Raw genomic sequence first — 26,208 nt, 5'->3', positions numbered from 1 at the left:
AAGGGATTCTGTTGGTAAGGGCAGGGCAATCAGGTAATAGAAAAGAAGTTTCTTTACAGCCAATTCTATGAGGTACAGAGGTACAGATACAAAGCACATGACTTGGATGAGAAACTGTTTACTAGCAATGAAGTTTACGGCAGTGTGGTCTTCTGTTACTAGAATGGTAATGGATCACCAAAAAAAAAGTCATTCTGAGACACATGCTTACTGAAACACCCTTTTTTACACTTGATGTTATAGAAGTATTTAACCAGCACTACATGTTCTTTAATAAGTCAGGTCACATGCTACAAAATAAATAGCAGTAAAATTAGCAGTGCTGAATGGTAGTCACATAATTCCTTGAAGGAAGAGGTCTTCCTCACCTGAATCATATGAATTTTCAGCAGTCATCAGCAGCACCTGCTGCAATAATCTACTTGACTGCTTACTTGGCCTTGGACTTCCATTAGAGATTTGTTCCTCATAGTTTGTTATGCTTGAAGGTAACCTGCCCTCTTCATGAAGAGCATGACTGTAACATTTCACATATGCAAACTTCCCAATGGTTGAAATGGGAGAAGATTCTCCATCAACAGAATCTGTTTTATATGAATTTAAAACATCTGTAATCAGTTTAGGTATAGAAATGCAGTGTTTTGCACTTAATGAAAAACATTAAGATGCACATCCAATTCTACAGAAATAACCTGCTGAATTTGTACAGTGCTCCATTTTAATAAAGTTAACCACATCAGCTCAGTAAAAACCTTTGCATTACACAGCCTATAGATTATACAGGTTGAAAGACTGTATAGGTCATAGACGTCTCAAAACCTAAATTTTAACTAAAATATTTCTTTTAAAAAATTTCAAATTAATTTTTCCACATAGCAAATCCACCAAAATTTTCAGTAATTTTTCCAGATCCAGAGGCAATATAAAACTTCTCTGCTCTGGCTTAAATACTTCTCCACAATCCACCCCACACAACAGCCCTTTTTGGCCACTCAATCCAATTTAAAAAAAAACAAAAAACCAAAAATCAAGTTCAACTTTTTACTACCTGTCATGACCAACAGCTAAGTAATAGAGGAATAAATCACCTGTGGATCATAATGGGATTACACAGCAAATGAATATTCCTACTCTAGAACTCCACTAGATAATATTTCAGAAAACTTTTTCGGTATGTATTTTGATTTTTAATTTTTTTTTTTAAATTAAGTTGTGTATATTCTCAAAAGCCAAGTGGTTTTGAGAATACAAATATATTCAAAACCTTCACCAACAAAACTCGGCATCTAATCAAGATACCAAATTGGTCCAACAAGAATTATTCTGCATATACTGACACTGACTAGCATTAATTACTTTTCTTTAATTAAAGTATGTCCCATATCAGCTGTTTCATTATTTTGCTCAAGATGAATGCCAGCCTGACAGGCCTGTAATTACTCAGATTGTTCTGTTTAGCACTTTTAAAAACACTGCGACAATATTGAAGTTTTTGTAAAATACGCATTAAATTTTAGCTATGAAGAGACTTTACAAAATAAAAAAAATAAAATATTTACATTTAGAAAATATCAGTTTCTTGTATCTGTCAATTAACATTCCTTCAAAGCATTACGTGCAGATTGTAACAAGCACACTTAAAAAAATAATTGCTTTGTGTAATTGCTCTCTGAAATTTTTACAAAGAATGTTTTGTAACTGAAAAAATTAACTAAAAAGATGGTCCAAAAACTTCTTTAGAAACTTGATACTACCTCCTTGTTTAAAAGATTTCACACACTTTCTTGGTATGCTCAAAAGCTAAAGCTTTAAACACTGTCCATCAATTCTGATGGTTCTCTTTACAATTTCTGTACAATTGTCTATAAACACTGACCCTGCCCAACAGAAAAATCAACAAAGAACTTAAGTCATGGAATTACAGTGAATTTTCTTTCCTTAGTGAAAGACACTTAGACAGACACTTACAGGATAAGATTTCTCAATTATAACTCACTTTGCTAGTATCTAAATTATAACTTTCAAAAAGGCAACAGTATCAGCTATTATTTCATAATCAATCATCTCAAAGACTCTTCAGAAAAGATTCATTTTCTCCAACCTCTATTTGTCAGGAACAGCAGCATTTATTATATATTTTATATCCATATATTTATTTATATATATATTTTTATATATTTTTCATATATATATATATAAAAATATATATATATATAAAAATATATTTTTTTTTAATGTATGTATTTTTTACCTGAAAAAGAAATGTTGCAACTCTTTGGTGTGTCTACCTCTGGTATAACACTAAGTTCATGTTGTTCCAAATCAAGCCCTAACTTGACTTTTGCCACAGGTGGTTTGGAAGATCTCCATTTCTGTTCTCTACATAGAGCTTTCTCAGACTGTTCTGTAAAACAAAGTTTTGCATATTGCAATAATATATACACACATACATCAAATTAACTTGGGGAGATGGTAGAGAACTCCATCTCAACTGAAAAATGAGAAAAATTATAATGAAAAATACTATGCAGCCTTACCGGTTTGCTCAGCTGAATCAATGCACCGTGAAATCATTTCACTTCTGTGAAATTTACTCCTGCCACAATTCTCTTGCTGGTAGTTTTCAAAGACTTGGAAAAAGTCAGTCTTAGGAATCTGGTCAGGCTTTTGTGCTTCTGTGATGTCTTCATTTGTGCAGATATGTCTCACCTTAAAAGGGGGAGGGAGGAAGCAACTGCATTTAAGATTATATTTATACATAATTATCAAACCAGCGTTTTCTTGTTTGTGTATTCCATGCAGGCCAACATTAAGCACTCTGGGAAAGTAGTTCAAGTATGCAAGATACCAGACAGACCTGCTTAGCTTACAAAAACATTTGGACATAAAGGTATTTTATGTAGCTCTACAAATCTAATGTGCTAAAATTATTTACATTTTCAAGGCCTTTGTTATACTATAGCAAAATACTCAGTAATTTTAACAGGACCAATTCCTGAAGAGTCTGTTTTTAGTTTTTCAACTCCTGAATACCGGGATTTTAGCTGCTTTGAGACTGCAAAAACAAGAGACCGGGATTCTAGGCGACAGTTACTTTTCTAAGATAGCTTCTGTTTTAAAAGAAAAAAAAAAGGGCAAAGGAGCTTCTTTAAAAACTCAAAAATAAACCTGGATTTTTCTTGTTACCCAGAAACAAGCAAAATTACAAGTCAAGAGTGCAGCTGCTAAACCAATTTCCTAATAGGTACAAAAAGACAAACTTTAAAAAATAATCTATTCAAAATGCTTATGATATCCTTTGAGGTACTGCTTAAATAGTTTTACTACAAGAGCTGTTTTACACATACAGCTGCATTTCTAGAGCTGAAGAAAACTATACCTGCAGATATTTTGGACAACATAACTGTTTCAATAGGCACTACATTCAGAGACCAAGCACAGAAGTTCATATTATTTCTGTTAGACTGAACAAAACAGCACTCTTGGGGCTTACAGAACACCACTACTGATAACAAATAACAAGTCCTAATTAAAACTTTCATTATGGTAAATCACCTAAAACTACCAACACTCCATGGGATACTTTGTCAATTGGCAGTATTCACTCTTAAGTTGATCACCTACTAGATGACTCACCATGTAAAGCATTCATAAAGCTTACCTTCTTATTCAGAAATTCTTTCAAAGCCTCTTGTTGTCTCTGAATCCGTTCCTTCAATTTATCTTGCTTCTGTAAAAGTAGTTGCTCTTGTATTTTCTGTCTAGAAAGAAGAGCTTCTCTTTGTGCATCTAACTGCTCTTGCAATTCTTTCAAATACTTTTGCTGAGCTTGGATGCTTTCTGATGAGGCCAACACTCTTTCCCTTAAATTCAGTATACCAGAATAATTTAACAAAGATGCATCTCCCGTTTTTGGTATCAAGAATTCCTCAATACCCTGAGCTTTAGATTCTTCATGAGATAAAGTCATGGGTTCAGAAAAATTGAGGGGCTGTTCAAGGCTTGTTTTGACGGTGCTCTCAGCAGATCCCTGCCGATACGCCACAGAATCAGTTGAGGCTGCCTGAACTATACAAGATTCCTTTGTTGCTGGTATGAGGACTGTCTTAAGTGGAAGCTCTTCTCCAGCTTCTCTCTCTATTTGATGATTAGACATCTTCTGAGATGACTCTCTGAAGTGCACCGTTTCTGAAGGCTCAGAGGAATCTTCTGCAGGCAAAACAAATCTAACGTGTTGTACATGTGCTTCTGGTCTCTTTCTTACAGCAGTGACATCTTCCATGGCTAACCCTGATGATAACTGGAATTGAGATGGTTCTCTGATGTGATGATTGGAGGCTTCCAACATTCCCACTTGTTCCTGTGAAGGACAGCCACACAGCAAACAAAACTCTCCATGCTTCCATTTCGATGCTTCTAAAAGCTGTACATGTCTGCCAGGACAAGTGTTATGCATTTGTTGTTCATGTTTCTGTGAAGATGGTTTCTCCAACAAATGTGGTGTTCCTGAAAACACAGGTAGCGACTGTGCATGCACTTGTGCATGAACTTGTTCAGATGACTGGTATTGTGTTGGTTGCACTTCTTGCCTCTGTAGAGGTGGTTCTGAGACAGGCTTTAAATGAAATGATTTTGTTTCCACAGAGCTCAGAGGTGTTGCAGAAGTAGACAAGTATCTTAGCTTCAGTTTATTCTGATACTCCTGTAGACGTTTTCTAGCTTCTTCAATGCTCTGTTTGTGCATCCTGAACAGAATGAAAACATCAGTCTTCAGCGTGACACAAAGATAAACATCGATTTCAATAATCAAACTAATTCAAATTATTTCAAACCAGGCAACTGAGTTCCATTTCACAAAGGAATTTACCTATTTTGCTGCAGAAGGCGTTGTTGATAATTACGAATCATATGTAAATGGATGTCTTCTCCAGGACTTCTGGTTTGTGATATGGTAGTATTTCCAGTCTAATCAAAATAAAAATTTAAGTGCACACATACAAATAACTCACAGAAAATTATTAAAGCAACAGCTTCAAGCTGCATGTATGTTGTCTCTCCTAAATTTACAGAAGCCACTCCATACCAAAGTTTGAAGTCTGTGAGATTTCGGCCTGAGGCAATGAAACTAAAGCAGTTTCTGGAACAGATGGCCTACAGCTACAGTCTCTCTTGGCAAGCCGAGCATACACCATCAAAGCTAATGGTGCTTACAGCAGCTTAGCTCAAAGAGGTAAACACCCAGTAGCAAACTCGGGAACAATGATCGAACTGACTGCAATTTCAAGGCAATCAGATTCTCAGAAGAGTACAGACTGTGCAAATGAACCAAGATTTTAAAAAAAGATTACTTTCCTTCAACATCCTCAATAAATTCCTCTCCTTTAAGTAGCTGAGATCTAGACAGACAAAAACAGAGGTAGGGGCTTTTGGTTTTTTAATGTCCAAGATTTTTTTTTCTTCTTGCAAAAGGATATGTGTACATGCATAATTATTATGACTCTAATCAGATTTTACTAATGGGTAAAGACATGCTGTCCCTGGGACTACACAAAGACAATACAATATTCAAAGTCCAGTGATATCATGTAAAATACAAGCTTCTACATTAGACAAAAGGAAGCTTTTACATGTACGAACTTCTGATCATAGCCTAAGAAATAAAAATTGACAGATTGCCTTGATTGATATAGTTTAAAATTGGCAAATGGTACTCTTGATTTTTATAATAAGGAAAATTGAAAAGCTACACGCAATTTTCTACAATTCTTCACCTCATGTTCCACTTTGTTCTGCTGGTCTGTAGAGGGAACACTGTGGCTTTGTACCAGCTGACCTTGTTCTTCCTCCTCTTTTTTTTTCTTAGCCTCCTCCAAACAAGTTTGCATTTGGATCTTCAGAAAATCAGCCTCCAAACGTGCTCGCTCTTCTTCAATTTGTTTAAGCAAGGCCAGCTGTTCCTGTTTCTGTTGCTCTATTTGCTCCTTCTATTGAGAAGAAAAATGAGGGTGAATCTCCAGAACTGAGTAACAAAGAAATCAAACACTGCTCTCACACACACACACACACACACACACACACACACACACACACACACACAACTTTGTTCCAACTTACAGCAGAAATTTTATTCCTTGTGACAGGCATTTCCAAACTGTAAGAGGCCTTTAAAAATAGTTCCAAAGTTAATAAGAATAATTTTGTTTTACCGGCTAGATATTTCTAATAGTCCCTGAATCCCTTTAATACTGCACTATTATCTGTTCTCAAATTAATAGAACAGATAAAATCAGAATCCAACCATTCAAGATACATTATCATTTTCCAGAGACTGCAAAATAAGTCATTTTCTTAAATTGAATTCAGAAATCTCCTTTGCATTTTACAGAGCTTTCCATCAAGAGTTCAACATATTTAAATGTTAATTCAAGCCTTACAAAGCTTCTGAAATGGCTAATGTATAACCACTTTAAGAGCACTCTATAAATCTCTGAAGTGGTTTGTTTATTTTTATTCTCCTTCCATGTACCTATCAGCTACAAATCACTTAGATCCGTGCATAGCAACAGGAAAAAAAAAAAAAAAAAAAAAAAATCAAAGTACTAGCAAAGATGAAGTGGACAACAGCTTTTAATGAGACAGTCTGAATGGGGCTGTCAGGAAGAGCAACTTGAGGAAAAGCTAGACCCAAGAACAGTTAACGTGGACATAGCAATATATATACCTGGGCAGGTTCAAAGCACTTTCACAGAGGATCTGCTGCCTTTTGGGTTTTTTTTCCTAGGACAGTACAGTTTTGTCAAATTTTTGTTTCCTGAATTCCTGAACTTTAACTCTACAATTGCACTAAGACGTGAATTTCAACTTTCTTTTTTAAATTGATAAACTACCATATAATAGCTAGTAAGTCTCTAAGGATACAATAAAAATGAAAATACAATGAAACATATACACAAACAACACTTAAATAATACACAAACTTATTATTTTCTAAACACATTAAATGTAGCATTCCTGTTGACACAAAAGACTTCCTGCATTTGTTTCCTAGTTAATTAAAAAAAACCCAAAAAAACAAAAACAAAATACTCAAAAGTCTGTAAGCTTTTCCTGTTAGTCTAAACACATTTCCACAGACCTTCCTACATTATTACAAAGGGTTAGTAAAGTTTTCACAGAGTTGTGTATTGTTGACTTCTTCCTTCCTAAAGCAAGGGTATTAATCTACAATTCAGACTGTCATTTAATCATCAGCTGGCATCCCTTGCCTATAGCACCTGTTGGGTTTCATGAAACTGGGTTTTTTCACTCTATTCTAAACTCCAGCTGGGGCTTAGTCATTTTTACAAAGTTAACATGCACAGGCTAAGAAAATAAACTTCCATTGTAACATTTTCTGTTAAGTGTTACAAGCACATTAAAAGAGTCTATAGCTGCTGTATAACCTGAAGCATTTTAAAGTCTTCTGTAAATCGCCATTTTTTACCCTGTAACTGAGATAGGAATAAGTAAACACACTTACCCACTTTCGTCTCTCCTCTTCCATTCTAATTTTAGCTGCTTGTTCTTGAGGATGGATTAGAACTGGATTTTCAACTGCAACTGTATTTTCCAACATTTTCACAGAGTCTAAAATATACACGTTATCTAACTGTAATTGCAGTTAAAAAGAGCCTTGGATCTTCTTTACATCTTTTACAGTTTCCCAACCTCTCTAAACAAAATGCACAAACTGCTCTTGAAAAGATTACCATCTCTATCCCACTACTCTGCCTGTCTCCATAACCTGGAAAATTATTGGCCTTTTATCATGTGTCTTTCTTGAATATATAGGAATGGCCCAGCTCCAGTAGGACTAAAGATTGCTTCTACCAAGATTACTTTGTAGTCTAATAGCAAGATCATCAGAGGAATAAAAAGCCACACACTGACCTCTTGGAACAAAGAGGGTGTAAAACTGACACCCTCTGGGCAAATGATCTAATATTTGGTTATCGCACAAAAAAACAAGTCTTCATCCTGTACTATCAGCTTCAAATAGCAGCACATTGTCCCCAAAGGCATATCCCAAAGGCATGTTTTTACTCATGCTGCACTCTCCAATCCCCAGGCATTATGCTGGTGTATACATGTACACAACTGAACTAAATCACTTAATCTCATTTAAAAAAAACAAGCACCCTATGAAAGTTAAAAACAACAACAACAAAAAAATAAACCTGAATTTGCCACAACTTCATCATTTTAATACTTCAGAAATCCCACTTGACATACAAGTTCACCAACTCAGCACTAGCATAACCAAAACAGCATAAATTAGAAGTAACCTCAAAATTATCTGGCTACCAAACAAAATGAAATGTCTAAGTGGTATAAATTCCAGTTTTACAAAGAGGCTTTTCAGAATGGTGCCTAGAAGCAGAAAACCACCCCCATGATTTCAAATACATCAGCTCATGCTTGTTTTGTGCATTTCGAGCTGTGAAGCTCTGAAGAATCTGACTTCTCCATTTCAGCAGGTAGACAACTTCAATGCCCAATTTTGCACTGAGAATTCTACTCCTGGAGGCAAACACCTACTAAAGCATGGCAACACCAGGTGTGACAACAATTTGGGCAAGATTTAAAAGATACAAAAGTATTTTGGGCATCTTTACTCCACAAGTTGGGAGACGGCCAAGTTGGACATAAGAGCAAAAACCTCTCTCAGTTATGGTTTCAACAAATCCACAATGCACTGTGGGCAAAAATAGGAGAACTGTACTTTCTGGCAACATGACAAAACGCCCACCACTGAAAATCCATTAAACAGTTTTGTTACAGTCCACCCTCACAAGACTTTTTGCTCCAGCACAACAAATTTTGATGCACGTATTACGCACCTTTGGCTTCGCATACCGTATTTCTCTGTTGCTCATAGTGAAGTTCTAAATCACGTAATGGTCTCTCTTCACTAGTAATAGTGCCTGATTCAATAGTCTCAATTTCACTTTGAACCTCTTTCATGCTTTTTGATGTCCACTCCTCTTTTTGACTTCTAATCTTGTTTAGCAATTTCTTTAAGGCAAGTTTGGACTGAGGTTGGTGAGTTTTTGCTTCTTTATGATCTATAAAGAATATATGCTGTTAAGAGTTTTGGGTAATGAATACCTTTACATCATAAAAACAAAAAACCCCTGTTTTGCAGGTTTTGTGGGTTTTTTTTAACTGCTTACATAGTTGGACAAATTTTTCAGTTATATAATCAAGTTTTAAAAGCTTAACAATGTTTTCTCTTACCCAGAAGACAGAAGCAGTAATTTCTCTCTGCATGCTATAAAAGGAGGGCTAAGCTAGTTGTAATGTTTCAATCAGACTACTCCTAGACCATACTGTTGCAGAAATAAGCAGTACTATTCCCCCTGCCTGCCTGTACGTTCCTGCCCTCTCTTTTGTATTAGCACTGGCAACACAATGCATCACAGATCAAAAATCAGATTGTGCCAGCAAAGGGATACAGCAGAAATGCTTGACCAAGCAGCAAAGTTCACTAACACACTTCTTGTTCACATCACATTATCCTGTACATGCCACAAGTGAAGAATACGTACACACACACGCAACTGTTGCAGCCTACTCACAATACAGCAACTCAAACCTGAACATAAAGCACATACAATAAGTAGACTTTGTATTAAAGCTTGATTTTGAAGTATTTCGAAACACAAAATGAAAAATATTTAAATTCACATACCAGCATCATCCCATAATTTACACTAATTATAGAAGAATAATTATGGCTACCAACAGTAGTTCTTACAGCAATTAAAAACTATTCTCAATATGCTAATGAAGTATATTAGAAAAAGTCACATTTTCATTCTTAAATTCATAATCATTAGTGTGTTATCATCTATGATAAACATCATAAACCATGTGACACCAAAGTACTTCACAGGCATTAAGGAGTTTTAGTACTTAAAGATATTTTAGTTAATACTAAAGTTAATTTATTTCATATATTAAACTAAAACTCTTCTACCATAAAAACAAAAAGTTAAATGTAAAGTTTAAAAGCTTACTTTCTGATTCATTAGGGACCTCCTCTTCTGTTATCTGTTCTGATTCTTGTCGAGTATCACAAGCAGATTCTGGTTGAGTGTCACAAGCAGATTCTTGCTCCAAAGAGATATCAAGATCGTTATCTTGAGATCTGTCAGAAGGGGCTGGCAAAGGCTGTGGCTCAAACTGTAAAATCAGGTCTCCTTTCATTTCTAATTAATGAAAACAACCAATTGAAATAAAAAGCAAGCAACTTTGCAAGACTACATCCATCATACAAATCCCTAAGAAGTTCAGATATCAATAGCTTGTGATTTAATTCAACTTTTCCCTTTTCCAAAACAGAAGATTCAGAATTACCTAGATTAATAGTCATCTAGTAACTCAGAAATTCTACGGGCTTTTCCACTAGAATACGCTACATCTTTCAAAATAAAAGTTTATGTGATAAAAGGCTCATCTTTACACAAAAAGCAGCACACCAGAACAATTCCAAGCAGGAGGATCCCAGTAACTTCACCAGGGTAAAGACACACCCTGACCTGGCTGCTCACATGGCTGTCACAGGAGAGTGATTGATCACAAGGTCCAGGTGTGAAATCCTGGAAGACCAGTCAACAGTTCTCCCATGATCACCTTACCAACTGAGGGGGCTACTGCCTACGAGGGGTGTGGGACACAAGGAAAGATCATGTTGTGATTGTACACCTATAGGTATTTAGGGGAGGGACCAAGGCAGGGAAAGGAAAGGATCAGGTTAGTCTGGGGAGGAACAAGTGTGAGGATAGATATAATAAGGGGATAAAAGGGACCAGTCAATACACTTGTCTGGCCATGCACTTTGCCTGACAGTCTGTCCTGTCATCTCACTAAATACCATTTCTAGCTGTTTTCCTAGATGAGGAACCCTCTATTTTGTTTGTATGTGTATGTACGGATATATAGGGGCCAGCAACTGCAGTGGGGACCAGAAGTCACAGGGGCATCCGTGTCCAGATCACTGTCAACTGCAGATACCAGAATGAGTATATATTATGTGGTTATGAGTATCAGCATGCAGTGGCTAGCAAACTGCAAGCCAGAACAAACAACAAGAACAATAAGAGGCTTAGGAGCTAGGTATCAAGCAGCCATAAGACTGGGCTGGATAGTGGAGAGGTCAGGGGATCTGCGAGTTGGCTAGTGGAAAGATCAGGAGATCCAAGCTACAGGGGAGACCATGGGATCTCAGAATCAACTAAGAAACCTTCCAGCGCAGGTGTGTACATCTCAGACAACCAGAGACAAGATCCAGGGTTCACCTAACAGGTAGACTGAGTATTAAAGGTCAGTTACCACAGGAATCCATAGCATGTGCATGTCTGAGCATATGTTCACACACCCAGCTAGGTCTCTGTAGCAAAAACTGGAGTGGAGTAGCAGGTCTTGGGGCCTACATACCCAGGAGCCAGCAACTCAGAAGACTAGGGATCAAGAGCCAGCTGCTAGGTACTGTGACTGTCTAAAGCCATTTACTGAGTGACTCATAGCACATATTTGAGCATAGCAGTGTATATGTGGACATGCAAGATAACTGGAAGGCTACAGGGTCCAGGATGAGTTACTGGATAGACTGGGTGTCTGAGACGCATTCCTGGGGGATCCACAGTGTAACAGGTGGAGGAGACCTCAGGTACAGAGGACAAATGAGTAGACTAAGACCAACTGTTGGAGGGATCCATACTGTTATACAGACACATATCCCACTAACAGGCCTTCATGGTGAACAGGATGAGGCCATTTGTGTGGTTTCTGTTTAATGTGAGTGCTGTGTTTTCAGTGTTGGCCTGTGTGGCCAGCTGTGTGTACAGGTACCAAAAGCCTGTTCATATGTGTACCTACTGTGAATACACACACAGCCTTACTACTAGCTTGTAAGGAACTAAAGGAAGAAATGCCTCAAACATTCATGACACAGAAAACCTCAAGGACAACCTGTGGCCTTTGTGATTAGTCTAAGGAATGTCACCCAATGAAGCGTGGAAGGATGCAACCCCTACTCCCTTGCAGCTGTATTGACAAACTCCTTAGATAAGCCTCAAAGGGGGAGAGACATGGACTGAGTGAAACCAAATGCTTCCCCGTCAAGCACAAGTACCACTAATCACTGGCTCCACTGTGTAAACCTGATATTATGTGGCTCTACTGTGCAAGCCAGACACCATGCACCCCTTGCAAATGACTTCGTGCCTTCGCCATTAAAGAGGTGACAAGAACTGATAAGAGGTGATCACTTCTGCCCCAGGAGCTGGATGATGCTTAAGAAGCACGAAGTCCACAAAATTCAGGGAACTGAGAAAAAAAAACCCCGAAGTATCTTAATCAGCTGATAAGATGAACTTAAAAGGCAAAAAACTTTGCCATGTGTGCACCCACCACACAAGATTACCAGACCTGAGACAAAGCTGGATCCAGGGGTGGTGATCTGCATTTCTTTGATTCTTTCCTTTTTTTTTTTTCCTACCCAATTTTCCTTTTCCAAGTTTAAATTGTTTTCTACTGCAAGTAAAACATTTTAACCAGTCGTTTGGTGTCACTTCACCTGAATTTAACCCAAGGGGATCACAGAACCATTGTGACTCTGTGGGCTTCCAATCCAGGTCATGACACAGCTTGACCTGGGAATGGACAGCTGCAGCAACCTCTCCTCTACTAGGCTACCAGATTCAGCAACCTTCAAATTATTACTTACTCCTGTCTTCACTGTACATATCTTCAAATGCAAACTCCAATTCTCTCTGCCATTCTTCTTTTATTTCCATGCGTTTGTATGCAGGCACAAAAAGTTGAGGTGGCATCTGCGCTATAATCTGTCTTCTGCGCATCCGATCCATATTCTGCATTTGCTCAAGTTCTTTCAGTAGCCTTTCCCTGTCCTTCGGGTATAGAGAAGGGATAACAAACATTCAGAGTTCATATTCAGACAGCCATATGTCAGGACTGATAAAACACTTCCATTTGGTTACCATGAAGTTTGTTTAATCCTAAATGCTTAAAGTTAAATCTATTCTAGAGAAAAAGGTGCTCCTTTGGGAGAAGGCTGTATCTGATCTTTAAACATAGAAGTCATCAATACTACCTAAAGTATCAGACTGTACACCTGTAGGCCAGGTCTGATCTGTTTTATAAGGTAAATGAGTACTTGCTTTGACAAGTTACTTTTTTTAGTATATACTTCAGCAATCGCTACTCTTACAGATGTGAAATAAATACTCTTGGCACACTACAATTATATATAAAAGCTGTTTAAAAAAAGCTTTACTTGAAGTTTGGTTGTGGGTTTTTTTTTCCTGTTAATTTAAGGAGCATTGTTAATATTTCCACAGTTCCCCATTTTAGTTTGGTTACTCATTCAGGGCCAGTTATCTCTCAACTAAAATAAACAAGAAAGCTTTTGCTATTTCTAGCCTCCAAAAGTACTTGTGAAGGCAATAGACAATAAAACAAATTACAGAGCATACCTCTGGGTACAAAGACTTTTCTCAATAGTTCAGTTTTTATTTCTTAAATGAAACAATTTCAGTATTTCCAGACTTATACGCCAACAGAACCTCAGTCTCTAAGCAAGAACTTTGAAAAGTTTTCCAAAAATAAAAAGATAAAAATGTTGCCTTCTAATAATAAACTATTTTTTTACCCCTGAAGCACCGAATAATCAACTGCAGCTAAAGCCCATGAGGAGAAGTTGGACCTCATCACTCATTTAAAAAGTTTAGCTTGGTTATTACTGATTGGTTAATAGCTGGTCAAACAATACGATGGACACTCTTTCATTCTACCTATTTCCAGATAGCCAAAATAAGCAGAGTTAGATGGTTTTTAGACACATTCTGAAAAACTCCATTTAGACCATCAATTTTAAATTCCTATATTTCATTTAGTAATCACCTACCTACAACTCAACACTGGTCATTTTGACATTAAAAACAGGCACAACTGCCTACCTGAGCCAAATGGACCTTCTTCAAGGCATGACTTCCTCTGAGATGTGCCTTTTCAAGCTGCTCTCTTCTCTCTCTCTCTGCATCTCTGTGTAGTTCTTCCAAACGTTTCCCTTCTTCTTCAGCAGCTAACCGAGCATCTGGCTGGCAGTCAATCAACAGTTAAGTCCATGAAGTTCTTTGTGGTAGTTTAAAGCATATGTAACAATAAATGAATAATTGTGCAGCAAAAGCACTTTAACATTTTACCTTTGAAAAAAAGAAATAGGCATATTTACATATTATATGAGTGTCAAAGAGTTCTAGTTTCAAACTGTATTAGGGACAACCATCGGTATTTGTGTCCTGGTTTTGGCTGGGATAGAGGTGATTTTCTTCCTAGTAGCTGCTATAGTGTTGTGTTTTGTATTAAGTATGAGAATGATGTTGATAACACAATGACACTTTTAGTATAAACAATACTTAGTTGTTGCTAAGTCAAGGATTTTTCAGCTTCTCATGCTCTATCAGCAAGAAGGCTGGAAGGATACAGTAAGTGGGGAAGGGACACAGACAGGACAGCTGACCCCAACTGACCAGAGGGATATTCCATACCGTATGGCATCTTGCTCAGTATATAAACTGGGGGGAGTTGGTTGTGAGGGGCAGATTGTTGCTCAGGGACTTGCTAAGCATAAGACAGCAGGTGGTGAGCAATTCCATTGTGCATCACTTGTCTATCTTGAGTTTTAATTTCACTCTTTTTGTTATTTGCCTTTTCATTTAAAAAAAAATGTAATTTCAATTATTAAACTGCTCTTAGCTCAACCCACAAGTTTTTATTTGTTCTTGGTTCTCCCCATCCCATAGAGCAGTGGGAACGAGTGAGCAAGCAGTTGCATGGTAATTAGTTGTTGTCTGGGGTTAAACCATGACAATTTGTTACAGTAGAATGGTTCTTTTTCCCACAATACAAGGTAAAATAATACAGTTGATATTACAGATTGACTACTTCTGTCCTCATTGTTTTGTTTTAAACGAGAGCAGGGGGAATAAATCCAGAAGCTTTTTCACTCATGTGGGAAACGAAAACCAATCTGCAATTTTTAAATATTAAAAATCTTACTAACACATGAAAATTAAAAATATTAAGAAAAAACCCTAAATCATTGCACATAAGCAAGTCTATGAAGATTAACATTTTGGAATTTTCCATGACAAAACTGAATAAACTAAAGTATCTCTTCTTGCTGAGGCCTAGTCCTTCAAATGTTAAGAAAACCTAAACTTCATGAACAAAAACTTCATGAATGCATTAAAGAAAATATTGATAAAACCAAATTTATTGAGCACACTTTTCTAGTCTAAAAGAGGCTGATCCAGAACAGGAACTTAGAATGTGTTATCACATCATCACTAAAACAAACTGTTATTTGGTTCACTTTTCAAGTGCATTACACTAACTCAAAAATCACCTCTAAAAGTTAAGCTTTTGCTCCATCTCTCATTTTTCCAGGTCCTCCCCTTCTTCCAATCTGACTTTAGTTGTTGTTTGAGCGTACTACAAACTTGAGTAAACTTTCCCATTTGGCAAAAATCTATTCATCCTTTTTTTTCCCCCCAAATTAAACTTCTGCCATTTGGTAAGCTGAAACTGCTGAACATAAATATGAGGTAAAGACTGGTAATACACAGCTAAAAAGAAGTGAAGAGAAAAAAAAGCAGGGCAACTGCAATTATTAATTTAGCATAAACCACAAAGCAGAAGATTTAGGTGTCCTAACAGTACGTCAGTCTTGTGAATTCACCTCTTTACAGAGAGAGGTCTGTTCACGTGGGACTGTCAGGTGTGATCCCACAAGTCACTGAGCACTTAACAGGTATTACAAGTTTACACATCTAAGATTCTGATTACTAAACTGTGCAATGGCTGCTTTATGTAAGTTCATATCTTTTAGACAAGTTCTAGAACACTGAATTGCTGATATCCAGACACTGTACACAATATAAAGAAAAATATATGGAAGCATGTATTATAAACCACTTGGGAGTCATCACCTGCTCTCCATCCACTTCTCTGTCCACGTAGGGTTCGGAAATATGGTAACGTGTAACAGAGAAGTTATTGGCACTATGCAGCTTTACTGCGGGGGTCTTTTTCACTTCAAAATTCTAGAAAGAAAAGCACAACAGTTGTATCAGAGAACAGAAAGCAAAGCAACTAAACAGAACATAAGATCTGTACACTTAAATTAGTATTAGGAAAGCCACACCCCCAAATTCTCTCCTGAAAAAACTGCTGGTTAAATCTCTATATACATTTAATAATTAATGAATCACATCAGCGCAAGGCAGATCCAGAGGGCTTAACAACTAAGAGCATGTAACAGCCTAAAGCAAACTCCTCCACACAAATTGACGTTCTGCTCTACATTTGTGTTTCTAAAGCATTACCTTAAATTAAAAGCACTTAAGTTTAATGTACTAATACAAATCCCACTTACAACAGCTGTCACACCTCAAAGCAGGGCAACCACAGATCTACTATATAGTTATATCTAACAGCAAAATAATACTTCTCAAGTACAGGCTTTCTTTATGAAAATCAGAACCATTATGTCTAGTTTCTTAGCTGACCAGAGAAAGAAGCATTTTCCATAACTTCACAGAAAAGTGTCTATTCATATATAACACAAAGTATTTACTTTTTTTTGGAAAGTATTGGGTACACCACCACATTTCAGCTCTTGTCCAAAAGAATTTGAACACTGAGCAACCAGGCCCTCCCTCCCCCTTCTTTAGCTCAGCCTGATGTTCTCAGTAGTGAGGTAGCCAGGTTAAGTAACTCTTTATTCTGGAGGAGCTGCCTTTGTACTTCCAACATCTCCTTCACTAATTTTCTCTCACCTTCCTCCTCCCTAGACTTTCTCCTAAAAAAAGATTCTTAGCCACATTAACTACAACAGCAAGTTTAATAGCCTGAACAGTTTAAAACTGACATGACCATAAACAAATGCACATACACAACAAGCCACATTAAGTCCCAGTAGTATCTTAAAACTTATCTCTATGTAAGATGAGGTATACAAAATTTCAGTATTATCTCTTGCTATTTTATAAAGACTGTAGAAAGTAAAGTCTTTAAATTAAAAAGGCCCAAGATAAGCAATTAGTTTTAGCCTTACCAACAGAACTTCAGAACCATAAAATAAGTTACTAAGAACCATAAAATTCATGTTATTCCAGTGGGAAGGAAAAAAAGATGTGTAGAAATAAAAGCACACCATCAAGAGCTTCACTTATTTGTACATAACACTGTTTAAAACCTGCTAATTTTCTTAATCATTATATCATAGTAATTGTAACATCAATATTAACCAAAATGCTTGTAAATACTGATTATAGCTCTGAAAACAGGCAAGTCCCATACCTAACCTTCATTAGCCAGATCAACTGCTTGACCTGTGTTATTTCCAGAATGTATATTTAAACCTGTCCTCTGAATTATTTAAAAATATGCAAAATAAATCAGTAGTTAAAAATTGCATTTAATGAATCAAATCTCCTGAATTTTATTCAAAAGTTGTGAAGATACAAGAATTATGTGGGAGGCTGCAATTTTCCAATGAATGTCAAAAGCAATGTAGGTTGAAAAAAAATAGTACTTTTATCATTACTACACCTCATGATGGACCCACTGCAGTTAAGAATCTATTCATACTTCCATCAAGAGGTTTGCAACTCCTCTCATTTTTTCCCCTAAAAAGTAAATAATTCTATAGTAAAATCTGACAAAACTGAAGTAGTAGTGTATTATAAAATAAAAAAAGAAAACAAAACTACAAATGTTATGAATACTCAAAAAGAGTATAACAGTATTTGTAGGTTGCATTTCTATTACATACAAATCTTACAGATCATAAAAACGTAAGTTCACAAGAACTCTGTGACACTTATGAACAAAATTTTACAGTTTAGTTTAACTTCTATAAAATCACTTAGCAGTTGGCCTAATTAAACAAGGCCTCAATTCCTAAAAGCCATCCTTCTGAGAATTGAATTTAATTATGATGATATATCTAGAGTAAAACCACTTCTTTTGTAACTGGGTAGAGTAACCAGATAAAGTAACAGTAATAGAAGTATCATCAGAAAAATGTTTCTTGTATTCTAAGTAATCCTGCAAGGAGCAACACTGCCCTGGCTCCATTTTATGAAATTCTATTCAATTGTTGCTGCAACAGAGCATCAGATTATGATTACAATTATGTTTAATAAGCTCTTTACGTAAATAGATTCAAGAAAATAAGCACACATGCAGATGATTTTGTAATTTGCTGTAATTCACTGGATTTAGAGTAAAGTTAAGCAATTCAAATTCAGTGTCTTGAGTAACCCATTTAGCAATACAAAGCCCAAGACTTTTCCCCCCAGAAACTGACAATTAAAATCTTTTGTTTTCTCCTATATAGAACTAGGAATAAGCCACAACTCTAATCATCTCTGATCTTTCATTTAATTAGCATTTACCCCATGCAGTACACAGCAAACAGTTACTCTTCCAATAAAATAACTATATTCTTCACCCTGGGCCCTCCCAGCAACATAGGCCTATGACAAAAGGATTAAAATCCATACAGATATGAAAACTAGAAAAAAGGCTCAAAGTCAGCTAGTCTTTATTAAATCGACATGCTGTGCTACACTGAAACAATGCAATGCAATCTTTCCTCAACAAAAATTCAGCATGTCTGCAGAACTGTTGATTCAATCCATTCAAATCATTCAATTCCATTATCAGAGCATGAACTTCTTAAATGAAACAAACCCCATGTATTGTAAAGTCCAGGTGTTTGCAAACTCTGCTAAAAACAGCTAAAATCACATTTGTTAAAAAGGTGAATAAAAGATATTAGTTCATGAGTGGAAATGCACTAAACTGTAGAATTTCAAGAAAGGGATTTATGATTCTGCAATTCACTGAATTCTGTGATTCTGCAATACTTAAACAGGGTACTGACCCATGCCTGTCATCCAATACAATCATAATTGTATTGTACAAGCAATTGTACTAGAACCTGGGGAACCTGAACAAAGTCTTCTTGCTTGCCCTGGTGAAAATAAGACTAGAGAAGAAGAAATAAATTCTGCATTTGTAAAATGGAAAGACAGAAGCATTACCGAGGTTGTTAGATGAAAAGTATTATATAGTACTGTGTCTTTTTAGCTGTTATAGCATCTACAGATACCATATTAACTGCCACTGACTTTCGGGCACCAATTAGAAATTTGTTTTGTTTTTTAATAGAAATCAACATAAAACACATCCGTGCAAAAGTCACCAAAAAGCAATGCTGCAGCATCTCATGCTTTTCCAACAATGCCAAACCGAGCAACACAAGCATCTGAAAACCAAGAAATGAAGAGTCAAAGTTTTAACTGATATAGCCTTCATCTGCTCTACAGCAGATACACCAGGAACACACAGAAAAATACAGAGGAAAACAGCACCATGAAAGAGTGTCTGAATTTACCTGAACAGTACCATAGAAGATCTTACTGCATCTAAATTCCAATTTTGCATACACTTGACCAAAAATAACCCCAAACTTTACCACTGCCTTACAACACTTGCTTTAATCCTCACTCGTATCCAACTTCCACATTAAGAAAACTCACAATAGGAAAACTTCCACAATAAGAAAACAACAGAAAAGCATTGTACTAAAGGACAAAAATAGAAAGCATATAGGCACTCCTTCTAATCATTCCAAAAACTGTGAGGGTCAAACCTTACTCAGTTTTTTCCAGATACATCAGTACCAAACCCCTATCATCCAACATGCTAACATACACATAATGTGCTGGATGTACCCGGGAAAAGCTTTGGTAACTTCACAGGGACTAGTAAACCTTAATCTTTTCTTTTCTTGACAGTGGTCTGAACATCCCTGAACCTGATGGTCTGGAAGGGCACAACAACACATAAGGCAACTTAAACTCTGCACTAAAGAAGTTTCATTAAATTAAATTTAGTAAAGGTTAATTCCAAAGTAAAAATGCACACCATGTTCTTCCTGCAGTTCAGATCTGCAATCCTACAGTAACTTCTATACCTATGCAGAATCTCTCTGAAATCAAAGCAGTACAAAGGAGACACAAAGTCTCCCCCTAAAAAGGGTAGAACATAAAATGAAAAATACAGGTTTTAATCTACTTTCCTCCCCAATAGCTTTAGGTACTGGTTTTCTATCAAAATGAAACAGCTTACCCTACATTTAATACTCTACAAGAAACAAAGAAACAGGAAAAAAAAATCCCACCAAGAAAACCGACAGCTAAAAATGCAGAACTATCTTTACTACAGAATTAAACAAAATGCTACTACTGTAACATTATGACAGAAGTCTGATGTGTACATGCTGAGAAAGATCATCACAGAGTTTAATGCCACTGTGGCTATTAAATGAAAATGAGATAATGATAAAGTCTGAAAGACACATTAACCACAAAAATAAGATCTCCGATGAGAAGTAATAAAATCCACACATAACAAGAGATCAGAAACAAATACTAAAGCTCAGTAGTAAGAGGTTTGCTAATACATTAATTTTCTTCATTTTCATCCTTGTAGTATGCAAATAGCAATTTTGGATAACCTGTTGTGTGAAGTCACACCAATAAAAAAATCATTACATTATATGGTACCTTGAAACTGTGATCACTATCGCATCATGGGTACATACCTCAAGGGGACGTGGTGGTGGAGGCGGCAGGCTTGCAACTCTGGCTGCTCTTTGTCTTTCCACTTCCAGAGCATGTTTGCGTGCATTTGTTCGTCTTGGGGGGAAAAAACAAAAATACACACACACACACACACACACACAGAACCCAAACACAGATGAGAGAAGGAAAATTATTCAAGCAACAATGACAGCACTGTGCAAGATAAAAGGCAAACCTAAAATTAAACAAATTCAGATGTATCTGAATTGAACGCTTGGGGGATAGGGATGGACAAGCACACTGAAAAGTCAACAGAATGGCAGCACTGGAAAACTAATTTCTTGAAGTAATGCAAAAGTGTTAACACACAAGCTTCTAAAGAAGAACTCAAAATCCCTATTTTTTACTTAAGTTTTCAGAAAGCACTGCATCATTTCAATGTATTTTAATTACTCAGCTGTGGACAAAACTAAGTATTTAATCAACAGGTCTCAACTCTACTCAAGCACAACTATCCCCAAGAGTACATAGTTCATTTTTCATGCCAGCTTAAGTTTGGTCCTATCTGCTTTAAAAAAAACCAAAACAAAACAAAACCCATGCTAAGAAGGAAGACCATAACAAATGCAGTAGGTCTTTTTTTCAAGTGGTTAACTGGACTGAGAACATTTCATATGTCACTGAATAGCTGTCAGCCAACAATCTAGACTGAAAATAGTGATATAGAGGTCAAAGGCCTTAAACTCCTTGAGAGTCTGTAAGGCCAGCTCATATACTTGACACTTTTGTCTTGTTTTTAGAACTACAGTTCTTATCTAAATCCACAAGCTTTGTCTGCAAGCATTAATTCTCTAATGCACAAAATTTCAAGATAAAAAATGCTCCAAGCAAGAAGCATCAAGATTTTTGCCTTTCACCTTGTAACACTGTAAAATGCATTCTAAGCTTAATAAAACTAGGTAACTACTGCATACCGTGCTTGCTCACAAAGTAATTTTTCTTTTTGGTACTTCTGCTCTTTCAGGGCTTTCTTATGTCTCTTCTCTGCTCTTTGCTTCCTTTCTTCTGCTTGCTTTGCCAGAGCTTCTAAGTCAGGTTCCTTAACAATAAAATATTGGAAGCAATTAATACAAGATTTTACTCATACTATCAGTGTGGTAATTCAAATTAACTACTGCTGGTCAGACTCACAAGCTCAAGATTACTTTCTACTGTATTAGAGTAAAATTACTCTAAATAATAACTTCTTCTCTGTCATCTTCTTTATTCTCTTCTTTTCTACCACATTCCTCAGCCAATGTAACCAAATATTGACGCGGAAACCTTACCTTTTTTCTACATCTCTTTGATTAAGGGGGTAAAATAAATACATTTTTGCAAATGCTGACTAAACTGTACAGAGAAAGCATGTTACTACCTTTCTGTCATTAATTACAACAAGCATGTATCAGCAGAAACATTTCTTTAGGATTAGTTCTCTGTTCCTATGGCATTGGTACCACAATTTTCCTCAAACTCACCCATCCTACCATTGAAAAGAACTTTACAAAGAAGTTGATTTAGAGACAGAGACATGAAAAAGTATTATGTTATTTTACATGAGCTAAAAATCATGACTAATTCAGGAAACAAGCTAGTCTGCAAAATTCATGCAAGAAATCTATAGCACCATGACTTCTATAAACATGGTTCAGAGTCAAATCTATGAAAAATTTCTACCCAACAGCCCCAATGATCTCTCAAAGAGAGCCTACACAAGTTAGAGGATTTTAAAGAAAGCAAAAATAGTTTATAGGCACAGAATTAAGAAGTGACACCAGTTTGCAGTCTAGGCAAAGGCCTCTGCAGCCCTTAGGCAAGACTTTCATGTCACTTGAGTACTGAAGAAAAAAAAAAAAAGTTGTGTATGTTCTTAACTGTAGAAAAGATATTGTTATATGGTAGAGAGAAAAACTTGCTATATTACTGGCATACTTGAGACAGTGATTCACCAGGTGCAATTTAGTCAAGTACCAACAAACACTACTATATATATATGTGTACAATCTAACATAAACAAAGTAACTTTAAGAGCTTGTACAGCAAAAGCCTTGGCAGACAGGCCTACTAGACCATTTAATCCCAGACTTGTGGAAAGATATCTGCCAAAAAGTAAGTAAACATTTTTTAAGTTTTCACTCTGAAAAAACTGCTCCTTTAGGTATTAGGACTGCAAGATCAAAAATACAAAAAACTAAACTGCAATCTTGGTATTTCTAGAACATCAAGAATTAAGAATTTCTCTGACAATAATATATATTAAGCTGTTTCACTTACATTCTCCTTGGCCTGTCTGTGACCCTCACCAATCGCTCTTAAGCTTGATAAATACAGTTTTTCTAAGGCTTTCATCTTCTGATCCTGCGCTTTCTGCCACTCGGCTCTCAGTGTCTCCTCTAACCGATGTAGTTGTTCTTCTCGCCTCTGCTTTACTTTCTGTCTTATTTGCAAGGCAATATACTTCTGTTGCTCTCTAACCTGTAGAAATAACATTTATTAAGTTGCTGACAAGACATAAAGTGGAGTATTTTTTGCAGCAAGTCCTTCTACCCTTCTTTCAGCTTTCCATCTCATCTACTATTTATTCCACTAATCTGTCCAGAAAATATATTAAAGTTGCCATCACCTTTTTCCAAAAGTAATATATTAAATAATAAATTTAATCTTAGTTAAATGTTTCAGTTCAAGCCCAAAAAAATGATAAACAATATGTAAAAACTGCTTGGAATATCCTTCCCTCCAAAACACAGTAACTTATTAAAGAATCCTATCACAATGCAAAATGGTTTAAAGAAAATCAGCAACTATACTGCTAAATTAAAGTCTGTTTACTAAGTTTTTGTATTCCACTTTGTTAGCAAAATTCTCTTTGCTAAAGAGAAAAACATAGCAAGAAAAAAGCCCGAGGGATGAAAGACAATACATAGTAAATGTCTTTAAGTTACATATTTTTTTAAGATGTGAAAGACTTGAACAGCTTGTGTAGTATAAAGCAGAGGAAGGCTAAGAAAACAGTAAGAGAAATGGAGAAATAGCTCTGTGGTCTAACAGCAGAACAGAAATGGAAGAAAGACATGATCAACAGATATGTTCTGAAGAGTATTAAGTAACTCTGCTCAGACATTCTAAAATGAGCAGTACTTAAAGCATTTAGAGCTATGAGACATCAAGCAATTCAGCTTGTCTACTGGAAAGCTCTGAAATTCTGTACTAGCGGTAGTTGTCTTATTTCTTCTGCATCATCACTGTGAAAACAGCTGAAACACTCTAAGAGTTATACATCCTTACACAAGTGACACATCAGCAGAAGAGACACAGTCAAATAAAAATGGTAGTTACCGGGAAGCTGATGGAAAAGAAGAGATTCTGGAAAAGATGACAAAGTGAATAGAACAGAGATGGTATCACAAGCAAAATATGCACTTAGTAGTACATAAACACATGAAAAGGAAAATAATTTGCAAACTAAATAGAAACCCAATATACAATATTATGACCATGAAATTTAGTTTACATTAAATATTTCTGTTAATTTCCCTAAATGATTTGTTACATCATTAAATGCACAACGTGCAGAAATACATGCATACTTGCTGTAGCCTCAGTTTTCTTCTTCTTTCATATTCTTCTTTCAGAAGCATGGTTTCTTCATTAGGACTAAGCCTCAATTTCCCAACTTTTGCAAGTTTCCTCTTCATCTTTGGAAACATGGAATAATCAACTTCTATGAGAACATGAAAAACAGAAAACGTGCATGAATTATATAGGTAAAACCAGGCATTAACATAGTCTTACAAATCTATCATGGTATCCAGGAGTGTCAGCTAAAACTTTTCACATCTGTTCCAACTGTACTCAACAACATTGGCACTGTCTTTGCAACAGTCACAAAATGTACTGCTTTTGAACTATTACGCTATGTAAGAAACTCTGCGACGGTATTGCATTCACATCCTACGCTGTAGACCAGACAGGCACATCTGCAAAGTTAACATCAAACACTATTCCACTCCTGAGAAGATAAAAAACCACCCCTACTGATAACCACACCACGCAGTAAACCAGGCTGGTCATGTAGGTGATTTGTACTGAAATATTCTCATAAGTTATAAGATATTGTGTTTGTCAACATTTTTGATTCCTGTCCAAGTTTTTCTGCTTTGAAGACTGTGAAACTCCGACATCAGTCTGCATGCCAAGCACTTCTCTAGAATGCTAAAACTGCTCACTGACAATTTTTCATTCAAGTTTTCTTAAGCAGCCATTTCAAATGATGTTCCCCTGGAGATTTTACTGTAGAATGAGGATCTGCTGGTTCTACAGACTGCTTCCCATTTCCCTTGCAATTATAATTTTCATCTGCACAGCAAAAAAAAAAACAACAAAACTTTTTCAGCCTGATATGCAGCCTAGTCCAAAACTGCTCCCTTCATCGTTATTTGATCTTTAAATGTTTACATTCCTGAAAATACTCTCCCAAAACAAACCCACAAAGACTTTCAAAAGCCACTGTTTAGATTTAAAAATCAAAAGCTTATTGCTTGAGAAAAACCCACATAGCATTAACAATTTAAATGGAAAGATTTTTTTTCAGAATCATAAAAAACCCAAACCCAAAACTCTAAAGAAATCAGGTGAGGTGTAAAAACAAAATAATTATCCACAACATACTTCTGGTACAGAGTTATTAAGCTAATGCATCCTAAGTTCATTACAGAATGAATACAAAGGGACAGAATATCATGGTTCCTGCTAGGCCTCCCTTATTCAGTCGATTAGGTACAAAACTTAAGTTTATCAATAAATATCGTTAAAGAACAAATTACTACATTCCCTCCTGCCCCCCCCCCAAAAAAAAAAAAAAAAGGAAAAAATCAGAGATCGAACAATACGAAGTCTAGATCTAATACTTTAAAGGAAAAGACCAAAAGCAGAGAACGCAACCGCCACGGTAAAGCTGTCAATATTTGCAGAAGTTCATCGGCAGTACAAAGCGATCAGTAAATGCCTGACAGTTAAATCTGAGCCACCCTTCCCCGGGAACACCGCACCAGAGGCCTCCGTAAGCAACCTTAACGGCTCTTACCGTGCTGCCCAGGCAAACGACCAAACCGCACCTCACCGGAGCCAGAGGGAGAAGTAGCAGAGCTAAAAGGGAGCGACGAGCGCAACGCGCCGGCCGCGGGCTGAAACCTGAGGCGGCCGCCTCGGGGGCTGAGCACACGCGGGAGGGCACGCACAGGCGGGCCCCAGGGGGGAGCCCCACGGCCAGCGGGCTCTGCCCAGGAGGCCCCGGGCCCGCTCGGGCCGCTCGCAACCAGTCACCGGAAGCCGCTATGGGGAGAGCGCGGAGAGACGAGAAAGGAAACCGCCTCCCGGGCAGCCCCAGGACGGCGGGAAGAGAAAAGAAGGGAAGAGAGCGGGCCCCGGCGGAGCTGCCCACACC

The 26,208-nt window shown here is 36.8% G+C and overlaps 1 protein-coding gene across 2 annotated transcripts in view; it reads right to left on the bottom strand.

The window, feature by feature from the left end:
- Window positions 1–26,161, bottom strand: part of CEP295 (centrosomal protein 295) — a 46,128-nt gene extending 19,967 nt beyond the window's left edge. Inside the window, exons 1-16 of one of the 2 annotated variants that reach the window (XM_026864263.1) lie at window positions 25,849–26,161; window positions 24,353–24,486; window positions 23,040–23,240; window positions 21,698–21,822; window positions 20,744–20,837; window positions 16,056–16,169; window positions 14,022–14,162; window positions 12,770–12,953; window positions 10,059–10,250; window positions 8,880–9,104; window positions 7,520–7,626; window positions 5,772–5,984; window positions 4,868–4,965; window positions 3,662–4,745; window positions 2,538–2,709; window positions 2,252–2,404 (exon numbers count right to left, since the gene is read on the bottom strand). In XM_026864263.1, the coding sequence (XP_026720064.1) occupies window positions 2,252–2,404; window positions 2,538–2,709; window positions 3,662–4,745; window positions 4,868–4,965; window positions 5,772–5,984; window positions 7,520–7,626; window positions 8,880–9,104; window positions 10,059–10,250; window positions 12,770–12,953; window positions 14,022–14,162; window positions 16,056–16,169; window positions 20,744–20,837; window positions 21,698–21,822; window positions 23,040–23,240; window positions 24,353–24,472 (3,223 nt within the window). In that variant the 5' untranslated portion in view covers window positions 24,473–24,486; window positions 25,849–26,161. The remainder of the gene's footprint in view (window positions 1–2,251; window positions 2,405–2,537; window positions 2,710–3,661; window positions 4,746–4,867; window positions 4,966–5,771; window positions 5,985–7,519; window positions 7,627–8,879; window positions 9,105–10,058; window positions 10,251–12,769; window positions 12,954–14,021; window positions 14,163–16,055; window positions 16,170–20,743; window positions 20,838–21,697; window positions 21,823–23,039; window positions 23,241–24,352; window positions 24,487–25,848) is intronic. The other variant, XM_026864350.1, reaches the window with a different exon arrangement.
- Between the last annotated feature and the right edge of the window lie 47 nt (window positions 26,162–26,208).

The sequence above is a fragment of the Athene cunicularia genome (assembly GCF_003259725.1).
Source record: "Athene cunicularia isolate RWA chromosome 1 unlocalized genomic scaffold, athCun1 chr1_part1, whole genome shotgun sequence".
In the NCBI taxonomy this organism is placed as follows: domain Eukaryota; kingdom Metazoa; phylum Chordata; class Aves; order Strigiformes; family Strigidae; genus Athene; species Athene cunicularia.
This window is presented reverse-complemented; position numbering and strand designations above follow the sequence as displayed.